A 14727-nucleotide genomic window follows, 5' to 3' on the forward strand; every position below is an offset into this window, starting at 1 on the left:
ACTAAAATTCAGTTAAATTTTAAGTATTCACATTTTATAGGAGTACTGAGTTTAACTATGAACAGCGTATGGGTGGAGATCACCACCTTTCCATGCAGAGGTTGCATTTATAAACTTCTCAAGCAAATCAGCTCTAGTGTCATTTGGAAGGCATAAGTAGGGAAGTGGGGAGTTAGGAGAGGTCTCATCCTACTTGTTAGAAAAAAACCTACAGCAAAAACTTCAGACAACATTAACAGACTGAATTTCTACGAAGCCGACCTGCAGATCTCCAAGCTTTTACAGTATTTACATGACCAGTGCTATGAAGCCTCTCAAAAAAAAAGTTGCACATATCTGCATGAAAAGACCACTTTTTCCTCATCCTTCTCTTTCTTCTATAAAGTCCCCCTCTCATTCAATATATTTCCTGCCACTAAAAATATCCTTCTACACACGTTACTGTAGTCAGAATTTTTTTACATTACATATACTTTTTCTCCTGATCCACAGTGATTCTTTCACTCTCTAAGATTTTTGTGATGATTAAAATGCCAAGCAAATCGAGAGAGAGAAACTGAGTACAGATTTACACAGTTTTTGTCAACTAAACAAACAAACTCCATGGTTTTGATTTTTGGGGGAACACCCTCATACATAGAAACTGAGATAAAATGAAAGACTATTCTGAGGATAGGGTGGCATTCTATGTATAAGCAACTAAAATACTCCTGAATTCAACAAGCATAATAACCAAGTTCTGAAACAAAACAAAACAAAAAAAGGAATACTGAAAATCTTTGTCTATTTAAAAACAAAAAAGCAAGAAAGCAAAAATACCTCATCCTTGAAAACTGCCCAAAAGATTGTTAAACTAATGACTGGCAGGCAAAGACCTGCCTCGTAGCTTAGATATGTCATGCTCTATTATTTTATATACCTTTTTTCTTAAATGAAAATAGTAATTTACAGTGTTTCCTGAACTGGTCATTCAAAATATACATTATCAAAGGGTAGAGTTAAATTGCCCATACAGTGACTTTAAATTGCACCTGCATGACAAACATTATAATCACTGTTGCCTTTGAAGTGAAGAGAAAGTTACTCAGCCTGCAAGTGGAGATGTGTGGGTAACGCACAATATAAAATTTTAAGCTAAGTATAAAGACCTTTAATAAACAATTCTAGCAGTTTAAATTGTATAATTTGATACTTTTTACAAGGAAAGAACAGGGAAAAAAGTATTTTTAGGTCTTCTAGAGCTTTGGGGTTTTGGCTAGGATAAGTTTCTACAAATACTGCTGTTGCCTCAAATTTAAAGACTTTTTAACAGTCATAAGTGTTCTGCAAGTCTGGAAGATCGGATTTTCAAAAAAGAAGTGCAAGACAATTCTATATATTTAGCTTTTGATTCTTGAGACTTCACTGATTAACCACTGAGGTACGCAAAATATCGAGTTTCCCTTGAAGATATTCCTTGACTTTCATGCACATCTAAACAATCTCTCTGAAATTAAGGTCTGTTCAATGTTGTAAAGATCACCCAGGAGCAGTTTGTCTACAGCACACCTGTGACTCGACACGGGCACAGGTCAAAACCATTCATGTGCATGTTATCACACAGGTACTTGGCACAACTGCTGAAAAAAGCAAGAATGCAGAAACACGCAGGCTAAACAAAGCCTGGTGAAATACAGAGAACCCTTTCTTCACAGTCATGAAAGATGGACACAGTAAAAGGAACACAGCCCAAAATGTCTTTTAGAAGACCAACTACAATTTACTGCCCTAACAACTCCAGGACATAGAAAGGGACATTCTGATGCACACAGATAGAGCTCTGAATGTGAAGAAATTGGCCCTTGATGCTTTGGTTGTTTTATGTGGCAAGATGATTTGTTTAGAAGTAAACTAACTGCATCTGAAAAGGCAAATGATAATTTATTTCATGGTAAATTGAACTGGGTATTTATTTACACATTTTAAACATGATCAAGTACAGCAGTTTGGCAAGCTTCTACTGAGAGAGCAATGTAGAAATATTTTAGCAAATGGTGGTATGTCTCAAGATTAAGTGGTTTTTAAAAACCATTACCACTTTAACGTCTGCAGATTGCACTATTCCTGACACTAATATACTCATGCCCTGAACAATCTGAATCTAATTTGTGTTGTTATTTATCTGTTACTGCCAAATCTGCTCATTTAGTGGACAAGTCTGAAATTTGCCATTATAAATACACATAAAGGGTTGAGTGTCACCCTGACCTACAGTTCCATTCCCGTTTACCTCTTTTATTGACAATAAACAGCATTCAATGTCCAGTCTGTAACAAAGTAAGAGAAGTAATTTGGTTTATTGATGATTTTCCTTGTTAAATAAATGTCTGCTTACTAACACCCCAATGGGCCAAAGACATAATATATGGGACACTGCTTATTCAAATTAGTTCCCTATCCATTTTAACAGGCAATTTACCTGTGATAGCCAACAAAGTAAACACATTCATCTTGCATAATTAAAACACACATAAATCTTTCCCAGGGTTAGGATGATTGTAGCCACATACTTCCCTGCTTCCCTTGTGAGAATATGTCTTTCTCATATTTACTTTTCTCTTTATTTTGTGTCCCAAGATTGTGCACAAAGAACCAACTGGAAACAAAGCAGTTTCTTGGGGGTTTCTGTATTGACCTTGTGGACCCCTGAGTGCTGCAATTAAAAGAGAAGGGGGCTTTGCTCCCTGGGTCATTGGAAGTAAGGCCAGATTTTTGATCTTCATCCAAGTCCAATATGTCATCACACATGAACAGGAGAGGTTAAAAGGGCAAATTTTTAAGCATTTGACTGTGCAACTGCTGCATGATCTGTATACCCACAGTTTTTACAGTGAATACACATATGTGGCAATTAAGCACTCAACTGGTTCCTTGCACCTTCGAAATTTTAACATATATACTTAGAGTATAAGTAGTCAGATAAGTAAGTTACTGATCTACAGAAGATCTACAGGCAGCCAGAGTTATAGCTGAAATTAATAGTATTTTCCTAAATGAAGTTTAATGAAAAAATTTGAATTTTCAGACATGAATAAGATTTGCAAATAGACAAAAACTTTTTTGTTTGTTCTACAAATGAGAGGATATAGTGAAAGATCATCTAAATTTTTCCAGTCAAATATCATAACAACCATCATCCCTTCTAATTTATAACAACAACTCTGACTTTCTAAGATGGTTTCCTTAGACAATTTTAGTGCAATTACAATTTGCAATGATGAGGTCACCAGAAGGCAAAATCTGGTAACGTAACCAGTGAGCATTGCTGAAGAACTTTAGTTGACGCACTTACATTTAAAATTGGCTGTCATGTTGAGGTAATACCTCATAAAACTACAAGCAGCCCTGAGATGCTTGTTTAGCCTAAGACTTCAAACTTCACGTCTAATCCAAACCACATCTCTGAGCAGCACAACACCTTTAAAGCCCATACTAAGTGCATTAGTGTAACTCTGACTCCACAGAGTGTCAGCTGACATTGATAAAGAAAAAGATACTTCTCTTTACAAATTCACTATTTCTAAAATTGAAGCTGTGATACGACATTCAATAGTCTGCCCTATGAGTTTGCAGGAATAATGGGGTTTAGTTTTTTAATATTTTTTTTTGTTATAAAGTGGAATAGCTTACTGGAAAATATGAAAGCATTTCAGATTTTTAAAAAAAAAACCAGTTTTTCTCTCTTGTTGACAGTGCTTAGAAAATGTGGGTTGACTTGTTTTTCGTTGCTGTTTAAATAACAGATTAATTTAATAATCATTGGGATATTGAATAACAACAAATTATGGGGTGGGGCAGCCAAACCCTGACCCTAATGACATTCTTATGTTAATTCTTATTTTCTTTCAGGCTCCTGCTTTCTTAATAAAACCTATATTTTTGAAAATCATTTTTAAACATTGCAATTTATCCCAAAGTAGCATTTATTTTTTGCTAGTAAGAGATAAGTTTCCATACAGAGAGTGCATTTTATATGTCTGTATATAATTAGTGCCTGACTCAGTGTACAGGTGCCCTTCCACTGACTACGTTTCCCAGAGGTGACTGAAAAGGTGAGACACTTATTAACAAAGTAATTAGCATGTAGCCCTTTCTACTGTATCATTTATTTGAGGACCCTTTGATTTAAATCCAAGCACCCATGATTAAATTTATGATTGGAAGCGTTTATAAGAGAGTTTTCATTACTATAGTTGGTAACTGTTTACTTTGGCAACTGAAGTGCAGAGTATTTCTATAAGATCAGTAACAGCTCACCCAGGACTGAATAAAACTGAGCCTTGGACTCTCACTACGTGACCTTGTTAGCAAAACCACAGTATTTGTGCACCAAAATGCCTTATCTAAGTGACAGGATATGGTTTCAAGTAATATCAGTCATCATTTTTACTTCTACTAAAAGACTGCTTCTAGTCTCCTTTTTCAGACAAGGGCTCTGTGCTAGTGCCTGACGTTGTAGGAACAAAAGCCAGTGACTTGAGTAACTTTTGACACAACTTCCTTGAAGCAGAGCACTTGCACAGCTTTTGTTTGCAAACCTGTTCACAATACACTGACTTTCCTAGTGCCTTTCAAATAGGTTTTCAGTATTCCAAGGGGTGTATAATTAGCTAAATATTTACAAGTATCTTTTTTTTTAGTTGTAATAAATATTTGCAATTATATATCACAGATTAATCAATAATGTGATTCAAGGAGGACACAGAAAATAATCCCACTGACTCAAAGGGATCTGAATCAGAGCCTGGTATGCAACAGATGCTGCACAGATTAACCACTGGACATGGTGTCAGTACCAGACTTGTTGTATATACGACTGAACCTAAATTCTGACTGATTGAGCCCATCCTTCTTAAATTACAAATATTAAGCAATACACTTGCTTGTAAAAATATTTATTGGTGCTAAAGCCATGAAACAGAAAACTGGGTCAGAAGATGTAGGTCTACAAAGGACTTTGGGTCAAATTCCTGAGCTGTTCTGCGGGAAAATGTCCTGGGTTATAACAAAAATATTTGGAATCCAATGTAGTCTGCAATCTTGGATGCAATTTGTAGATTGTTAATGACAGTGGGTAAATGGTATAACGAACAATTTTCCCATGAGAATCTAATAGTTCTTCTGGATTATTTCTTTAGGTTTTGCCATTGCTTGTGGAGAGAAGTAATGGGTGCCTTGAGATCAGTTTGTAACTTACAGGGTTTTCTTTTATTTTTTTTTCCACTGTGGAACACAAAATGTTTTTCTATGAAAAAGATCTTAGTGCATTATTTTTGAAATACTATAATTTTCACTAAACTCAGTTTCCAACTTGGTGCTTTCCAAGTATTGCAGAATTGTATTATTTTTGAAACTTGTTCTTTGACCTGAAGTTACCGAAGAACACAGACTAGAATCTGCACTCCTTTGAGAAAACCTAGTCCTGTTAAATTAATCTTCTTTCCATGGAATCATGTCTGTTTGCAATATTTAAACAGAATCATAGAATGGTTCGGATTTGAAGGGACTTTAAAGACCATCCAATTCCAACCCCCCTGCCATGGGCAGGGACACCTTCCACTAGACCAGATTGCTCAAAACCCCATCCAACCTGGCCTTGAACACCTCAAGGGATGCATGATAATTTGTTGCACAACTTCTCAGTAATCTTGTGTTAAATTATCACAAATCAAGGCAGCTTAAATTCTACAATGCTGGCACAAAGCACTCATAGCAGAGTAACCTACATTGTATTTGATATGTCAAGTGGAAAAAGCATGGCTTGATTTTGTTGAGTTTGTACTTTTCAGTCAGTGGGACCTATTGTTATGCTTAAAGGGCTCCTGAGCATCAATTTACAAAGCACTCTCATACTTCTGTCCCACAAAGCCATATAAAACCAATTATTCATACTAGACATTAACAATGTTCTTATACTTAAAAGTTGGTCAGTAGCAAATCAAAAGTCAATATTAGCACTCAAAATTTATCTCCACTGTACTTACTCCTATTTCCTGTTTTAAAATATTGAAAATATCAAGGAGAAAAAATAGGACTAAGTCCAGAAGCACACCTATTGACTTCAAAGTGACAAAGTTTTCACCTTTATTTGCTAATTGCATATTGATTTAGCCTGGAGAGAGAGAGTGTTATAAGAACTTTTGTTCAACTTATAAATTCTTCCTGACATTTATACTGATAGACACATTACTGCTGTAAATACTCATCTCCTTTATGATGACAACTCACTCAGCATAAAGGAAATCCAATTAAGGGACTTCTCAAGGTACAGATATTTGCATAAACAATACCTATGCAATACTTTCATTACAATGTACCAGAACTACAGTCAAAATGTCACTGCACATAGCCACCAAATGCAGAGAAAAGACATTTCAATTGTGAAGAAGGAAAGCTACACTGAAGTCTTTCTCTTCTTTTAACCCTATGAGGGACGATTTTACAGTAGCACTGGCAGAACTGACAAGATTGCAGCACTGACATGTGAGATTTGTTACTATTAACTCAGCTTCCCAGCACTGAACACTTGGAAAATGGATTTAATCCTCTCCCACTCTTTCAGCCCAATAATTCTAAGAAGGAAACTCTGTTTGGCATTCCAGTAAAACAAACAGGTCTCACTGTACCACAAGGGAACTCCTAACCTATCCAGCAGGGTTTCACTCCTGTTGAGGAGCCTGAACAGCACTTACCTTTTTGCATCTAAATCTTACAGACAATGTCCTTAGAATGCTGCCTGCAAATAGGAAAAGTCTTAAAGCATTTACTATTTGAAATTAACATAAGCCTGCACTGGTTTTACATTTTTTTTTGGCAGAAAATAATAGGCAGCACTTCAATTTAAGAGCATCAAATTTTTAAATGACCCCTGTAATAAGAGAAATGACACCCTGACAGAGGTCATTACATAATGCAAAACATAACAGACTTGCACATTCTTCAGCACAGCCTTGAATAATTCAGTTTTATTGCTTTGTCACAAACAGTTGTATAAAAAAAAAATATATTGAAAGGGCTTACTTGAAACAGTCATCGCAAGCAATATTCCCCGTGGTCTCCTTTATAGTGCGTTCGGAAACAAAAGCTGGATATTCAGTGTCACAGGGCTCTAGGGTTTGTTTCAACCTCTGCGCTATAGGCACAGGAAAAAAACATCTCGATGTTAACATGGGAAGAACAGCACACAAAATTGGGAACAACGTGAGATGCTGTATTGCGGAGCTCACAGAGAACGGAAATGTTACTCAGCTTCTGCCACCCTGTGAGATTTCCTAGGCAGTGCATAACACTGTTTTTTCAATTAAATTAAAAAAAAAAAAAAAAAGTAGTTTATCCACGGAATGTAATTTTGCAAGACATTACTATTAAAGTAGTTATTAATGGTTTAGCCATTGCCAACCCACTTTACATATGCACAAGTTTTCATTCTTTCCGTGCAGATTCAAGCTGGATTTACTGTCGTTTTTGTCTCAGTGGTGCTGTGCATCACTAACTTTCATTCATAGGAGTTTACATTTATTTGATGAAAATTTTGGTACATTTTACTGAAGTCAAAACAAACTGGTTTTGGATTACAGCTTGGGAATCTTTGCAGGGTTTCATCAGCTACAATAACTCTGTGGGTGGGGGAGGTAGAAGAGTTACTTTACCCAATCCCAATGTTATCTGTTTCCCAAAATACTAATAATGAAGACCCTTTAGTCTGAAGTCCTTACAGGAAAAAGAAAGAGTCACTATTTACATCTTAAAGATTGGGAAACTGAGGTACCAGAAAGCAGTAAGACTGGTTCAAGGTCAAACTACAGCAGCAAAGGACAGCAGCAAAGCTGGGAACTGAAGGCAGCTCTTCTGACTCTCACGCTGAAGTATTTGTCAGACAGTGCCTCTCCCTCATTCCCTTTCTTTTTCCTCCCCACACCTTCATTGTTCCTTAACACAGAGATATACTTGCACATCAGCACAAATGTTAAACCTATCTTAAACTAATTGCTAAGTGAGAAAACAAGATGAGGTATGACAAAAATAGATTACACTAAACAGGCTCTTGGGCTGGACAGATCTTCCATTGGAGATAATCTGTTTGAGAGCGAGTGGTGCATCCACTGTGCAGTGCAAGGGAACCACCACAACTGCATTTGCAATCACACAGCAGGACCTGCATTTCTGAACTGTTCACAGTTTTTGTATAGAATAAAAAAAGGAGTACCTCAAAGGAGGTACTAAAGTTGGTCAGAAAAATTTCGTTATTTCTGAAGTTTTCACTATGATTGTGACATATTTAAGTATGTCACGTATTAGGTATTTTTTTAAAAATTGTCTGACTAGCTCTACTGTACCTTCTCCCTTTCTCTTCTGTTTCCCTTATCTGTTGTAAAGAACGAATGGAATTTATCACCTGTGGTTTGGGTCTACCCTCATTTTTATCAACATATGGCTTGTGTAACAAAAAGACTGCCGAAGATTTGTGGGTCTCAGATTTCCAGCACCTCTCTGGAGTCCAGAAGATGATGGGATTGTTCAAGGTTTAGGGTTTCTTCTCTCTCATATACAAATGTGATTGAGATTACAAGATCTTGTGCAGAAGTACTTTTCAGAGTAGGGTTTGTTAAATGGGCAGGTGTGTGTGGACCCTCTAGGATTTTCATAATATGTGGTATACCATTAATGTCACAAACTGAATGGGAAGCAATTTCCATATTAGAGGAACTGATCTTTTTCCTGAGCTTTGTTAAGTAAAAAAAAAATAAATAAAAAAAGGTGCAAATTTTAAAATTTTAATTTCATTAAGTGCAGTCATAAATATTAAAACTCCTAGTGGTAACATAACATCTACAGAAGAATTTGGTACTCTTCTGTATATATATATAATCTATAATTCCTAAGCATGTGCTTTTTTCTCCTGTTTTCTTGTGATATATCTCTTGCTTTTGCTTTACTAAAACATGCTGGTTTCCAAAGAGCTATCTGTTGCTATCTAACCAAACAGGAGCTGGGCAATACCATATGGGCATACCATAAAAGTTATGACATCCCAATGATGAGAGGAGATTTTCAATACTCTTTCTCATCAAAGAAATGGAGCAAGTGACTTATGTAATTAAAACTTCACTGTCAACTAAAACGTGAAATTTCTCAATCATGCTTGTCCATCAAAGTGCTGTAATGATAGTTTTGTTTTTAAGAAAAGCAAGTTTGCAAGTTATCAATGCCTCATCTGTAGTTAGTGCACTCTTTAAATACAAATCAGACATTCATTCTCATGAGATGAAAAGGGATTGCTTTTGAAAGATATTTTCCCTAACATACAATGCAAGAACCATTGAATGTTTCATGTCAGGATATACTGAGGCATATTTGTACAGTACATGGGAAAAAAAAACATCCAAAAAAGTTGTTTCCTACAGTGGATGCTTTGTGCTGTTCTGCAAACATCAAGGACTAGGGCTGGTGAACCTGCCATTCCTCTTCAGATGCAGAACAGCAAGTGGTTTGCATTTCTGGGTCTAGCACAGCAAGCCCGACTGTCCCTCACAGCCATCAGGGTCAGAGACTTTTTTCTTCATCATTAGGGAAATCACTGGAAAGTTAGTCTTGGTTTTTAGGAGACCTGTGCAGGCACTGCTGGTCAGGAAGCAGTCCCCAAAGCAAACAGTGTCTGGCAGGTTCCCATGAAGCTCTACCTGTGTGTGGGCACCCAATCTGCATCAGACTCATTGCTGCTGTCTCAGAAGCATCAGCTCCAGCACTGCAGAGCACTGTGCAGTTCACATCAGTGTGGGAAAGGCTGGAATAAGTTCATGAACCTAGATTTTCAGAAGGCTCTTACCAAACCCTCACCTCCAGCAGACACCCTTCTCAGCCTCCCCATCCCTTACCCAGCATTTACCACACATTAGGCAGTAGCCTGATGTGCTTTGCCAATAATTTCTGGTTGCTCAAGGATAGAAATTTTATACTAGGAGCATCTTATTATTCCAGGGAATACTGGATTATTCCAGGGCATCAGTATGTTCAATTTTCCTGATATCTAAATTTCGGACAGGATATGATTTTTCCTGGACACCAGGCAATGCAAATATCAACTGAAGCCTAAAGCAGCAATTTTATCCTCTGCTTTGCTAAGGAATGTGCAAATATGAGGCTGAAAAATTCAGTTTAAATCATTATACCAGCACAACATGCCTCTGAAATCATCAGTTGAAGAGCAGTGCTCCCATAAATTAGCCCTTTACTTCTGAGTAACTTCTGAAAATGCTGTAAAAAGTCTGCTAAAATCTAACAGATTACTTACACTGAAAATTTCCCATTTTTATGGGAACTATTAAAATTCCATAATTTCAAATGAAGTTTCCACATTTTAAAAATTATTTTGAGTAAACTGAATTTTAATTCACTTAAATGTATATTTTGAATGGAGTCACAAAACAAAATCACAAAGATTGTTTTGGAATGAAGGGAAGTGTTTTAAAAATGTATTTAATCATTATTTACTACTTTAACTTTTTCATTACAGCAGTGCACTGTATTCATAGAACACACACAAGCACTTTGTGTTTATTCATAGAAGAGCTTAATTCTCTCATGTTTTAGGAAACATTCACAAAAAAGAGAATGCTGACATGGGAGACAAACTATTATTATCAGATATTTATTATTTAATCTAAAACAGTTTATGCACATCCAAATTTCAAAAATCCAGTTTAACCTAGACATTTCTGCCATTATGTCTGGAAAAAAAAAAATTACACTTACCTTTTGCTGTTAGATCGGAGTGCCACCAACTGCATAGATTGAATTCCACAAGGAACCTAGAGAAATTATTGGAGTTTTCATTATCCCACAGCATGTTTTCAAAACACTAAATTGGCAGTAGTTTGATAACGTTAATTCTATTTTAAATAAAAGCTAAAACAGAACTGGAATTCATGTTACTATAACTCTGGGATTAGCAACTACTGCTATTCTCATATTTTCACTGGGTTGCATTTTACCTCTGAGAAATTATTCTGAAAATAATCCTATCAATAAATCATATATTTAGCTATTATTAATTTAAATATTGATCTTATTTGAAGTGCCAATTAAAATTCTCAATGCATGGCAGCATATACTCTTTTTATTGTTGAACATTATGTCTTTATTATGCAGGTATTTTGACTCTAGTAAAATGCCACAGGACTAGAACTGTCCAGGCTACAATACAGGCATACACATAAAATACTTTCTTTTATTAATTTTCCAAATAATAAGCTATTTTTTTTCTAAGAGCAGAAAAGACTGATTAACCACTATCTAACCAATTCTAACTAAATTGTAAAGAATGCATTTTCCCACTTAAATATACTATGATTTACTTGGAAGAATGGATTGAGAAGTGCCAGTCTATCACTTATTTTAAGTGTAAAGAATGTGAAACCAACATCCAGTTCATCAAATGCCCGTGAATCTACAAGACTTATAAGCACAGAAAGTTTCTTGGAATTTTTGAAGCTGTTACATGAAGCACCAGTCTCATTTTAACACAATTCTTTCCCTTCTATTTGCTTTGAAAGCTGTATTTAAGATCAATCTCTGCCGTCTAGCAGTAGCCACTCAGTTAAATCTCTTTTACTCTTATTCTGAACTTCGATGAAAGCTTATACAATTTACAATCAAACAAAATGACTACAAGGAAAAAACAGTTCTATTTCAATGAAGATAAAATTCACTGAGATCTGCAGCTCTGCTTTCTGATAAGAACAATAATAAATCATGTCGGTTAATAACATGACACATTTTAAGGCTTCCTCTTCTCCATGTAATATTGCTCTGTTATTTCTTAGGTACCCTCTCTTAAAGGTAATGATCATTATGAATTAACTGGGAATGTTACAAGAATCAGCAGAGATAAAACAATTCAGCAACATCCAGGGCACACCTTATCTGGCAGGTACTGTAAAAGGTCCATCTTATAGAATTTTATGAAGTGACAAACAACACAGTGAGTCAGTGCAACCAAGTTTCTCTACTGACAACAGCCCACCCAAGCAGCATCACAAACAGCCAGTCATTTATCTAAAATTTAATGTAACCACAAAAATAAATTTGGGCTGTATATTGTGATCTGTTAAACAAAGATATACAGATACAAGCGAAGACCACGTAATAAAAGTGATGCTGTGCATTTATATAGCCAAAATTGTCTCAGATTTTAAGAATTCAAAATTGGAAAAAAAGCCTCTGACAAATATTACTATATTTCAAGTCGTAAAATAAGAGCAGCATAATGTATGTAAAATGCAAAAGGTACAAGTGATAATTAAATATTCAAAAGTGCAAATATTCAGTAATTTATGCAAATATTAAGTTCTGATAAAATCTACTTACAAGACAAGTTCAGTCATAATCCATTTTACTGCAGCAAAGAAGGCATTATAAGGCTGAAGAGAAGCAGCTCATTTAATAAAAAGGTAAAACATGCAGCATTTATATCTTAACTGAATTCTTCATATGAAAACAATATTATGGATATTCAAATGCATGGGGAACATGAGAAACAACCCTTTTTCTTATGAAGAAGAAACATTATTATATTAATTATTAAAATGTATAGTAATGAAATTTCCTTTTTCTCACAGTTGATCTTATACACAGATTATCAGAGGGGGAAAGGAAGGTTTTGCAAATGATTCTTAAATCTTTAACCTCTAGGGGTTCCTATTTCCCTGGCTATTGCTGAAGGAACAGCTCGGGTAGATGATATGAGCTTCTCTTGGGCTGCAATTCAGAGGCTTTCCTCTCTGTAGTGTAAATCTCTGTTCAATACCTCGGCCTAATTAGGTTGGGAATAGTTTCTGAAGTTTGACTTTACCTAAATCATTTTCTGTGTCATATGGAAGGTCCAACTGTAAACACTTTAAGTAGGTTTTTGCCTCCTTCCTCTGTTTTTCTGGATCATGAAAAATACAGCAAATCCCCTGAGAATCCTGTGTTTACAGTACTTCTAATACATTTGGAATGTTTCATTTTTTAAAAGAATATTAATGAGATTAATCTTTTGTGAAAGAGACTCAGGCAGAAGAGTCAGTTTCCAGAAATTTGGAAAGGAATCTCTCCTTGTCTCCCTCATTTGTGTTAGGGTGTCCTAGTTGCATAAAGTTCTGCAGACTCTTTTAGATATCAACAGAGTATATTGGCACATACAAGAAGTCATATTAACAGAACTACTCAGATGTCTAAAGTAATTCTTCACCATCCTGAGCCAGCACTCACTGAAGCAGTGCTGTTTTGGTGAGCAGCAATAGCCATTTAAAATTTTCGGGGGCCACAGAGAGTGTTTCTCTGCATGGCTGAGAACTCACAGAGCAACAAACTCGTGTCAGTCAGTGTCATAAAAGGCCCAGTAGAATTTAAAACAGCTGAGACAGGAAAGATTTTCAGCTGTTAAGCACTGTCTTATAGGAAAAGATAAAGAACTACAAGACTTTCCTAGAGAGGAAAAGAAAACACAGTTTTAGCCCTATGGGACATCTTATTTATTTTTATTCCAAATAAGAAAACCTGAAATTTCATGCCCAAGTAGTTAACTTTGCTGTATACTTTGGCTTTCATAATGCCAAATGATTTAGTATAAAACAGTATATTCATTATTAATTAGGAACAATACATGTTTAGTTAGAGCCCACTTTTAAGAGATAAACACTTCAGTTCTACATGCTGAGTGCTCAAGCAAACTGAGCTGAAGCCCCAAGCCTTAGGATGGTAGGATTTTGCTAAGAGTTGTAATATGTTTTAAGATATTTCATGCAAATATGCTTCACAGCATCATGTCCTATTTCACTGATAATTTAGGTCTCATTCCACAGCGTAGTATTTGTTATTATGTCAAGATAGTCTTTTCTCAGATTAAGACTTTGGTGGATAAAAAACTGATAAAGTCCAAATTTGCAGGCATTTGGAAAAAAGAATCATATAAATTTGTAAATGAAAAATCCCCAAAAGCACACAGTTATTAAACCATAGCAAATATATATATATATATAATTTATTCAACAGTTTAACTATATGTAGACTTGTTTTTTTCTAGCTAGATCCCTGTGCATTTAAAAATACTATCAGATAGCTTTTCCAGACTAGTAAAATATACCAGTGTTTTGCTTCTGCTCTCTTTAATTGAGAATTTTTTCATGCTATTACTGTCATCTATTTGTGAAAATAATTTTTAATATGCAAAACCTACACTCTAACACCACCTGATCAGTTCTGATAGATTATTACAGCAATCAGTGAGACAGATGCATGATTATAAAATACCCTTGGGGTTATTAACTAGATATAGGATTTAGCAACAAGGAAGTATTGCCCTTGTAAGATCCAGCTTGATTCTAATCAGGCCTTGCAGAGGGTCAGGGTTTGTATCCAGATTGCAAGAAAAGGGTTTAAATGCATTGAAATTCTACTTTAATAACATTTTTAAATACTCAGGAAGAAAAAAAGTGCTAAAATCACTGACTTGCACGACTTGCCAATGAACCAATCCTTTCATATAAAAAAAAAACCACCTCAATTTTTAATTTCAATTACTTGTTTACATACAGGAAAGGCATATGTGATTCCAGTCTCCCAGACAAAGCACAATCTACTGCCAAATTTACAAATTCCTAAGGCAGATTCATATGGTGCAAAGAATCTCCTGACAGAACCTCAGAA

General features: G+C 35.5%; 1 protein-coding gene across 9 annotated transcripts in view; it reads right to left on the bottom strand.

Moving 5' to 3' along the window:
* CACNA2D3 (calcium voltage-gated channel auxiliary subunit alpha2delta 3) overlaps positions 1-14727 on the bottom strand; it is a 482761-nt gene that overhangs the window by 11324 nt on the left and 456710 nt on the right. For 7 of the 9 annotated variants that reach the window (XM_051811537.1, XM_051811536.1, XM_051811538.1 and 4 more), the window contains 3 exons: positions 12406-12458; positions 10792-10847; positions 7060-7171 (listed from right to left, as the gene is read on the bottom strand). In XM_051811537.1, coding sequence (XP_051667497.1) covers positions 7060-7171; positions 10792-10847; positions 12406-12458 — 221 coding nt within the window. Of the gene's footprint in view, positions 1-7059; positions 7172-10791; positions 10848-12405; positions 12459-14727 lie in introns of those variants that run through there. The other 2 variants (XM_051811535.1, XR_007908333.1) reach the window with 2 other exon arrangements.

This window comes from Manacus candei, unplaced genomic scaffold (genome assembly GCF_025592945.1).
Source record: "Manacus candei isolate 608988 ecotype Guabito, Panama unplaced genomic scaffold, ASM2559294v1 h1tg000082l, whole genome shotgun sequence".
Lineage (NCBI taxonomy): Eukaryota > Metazoa > Chordata > Aves > Passeriformes > Pipridae > Manacus > Manacus candei.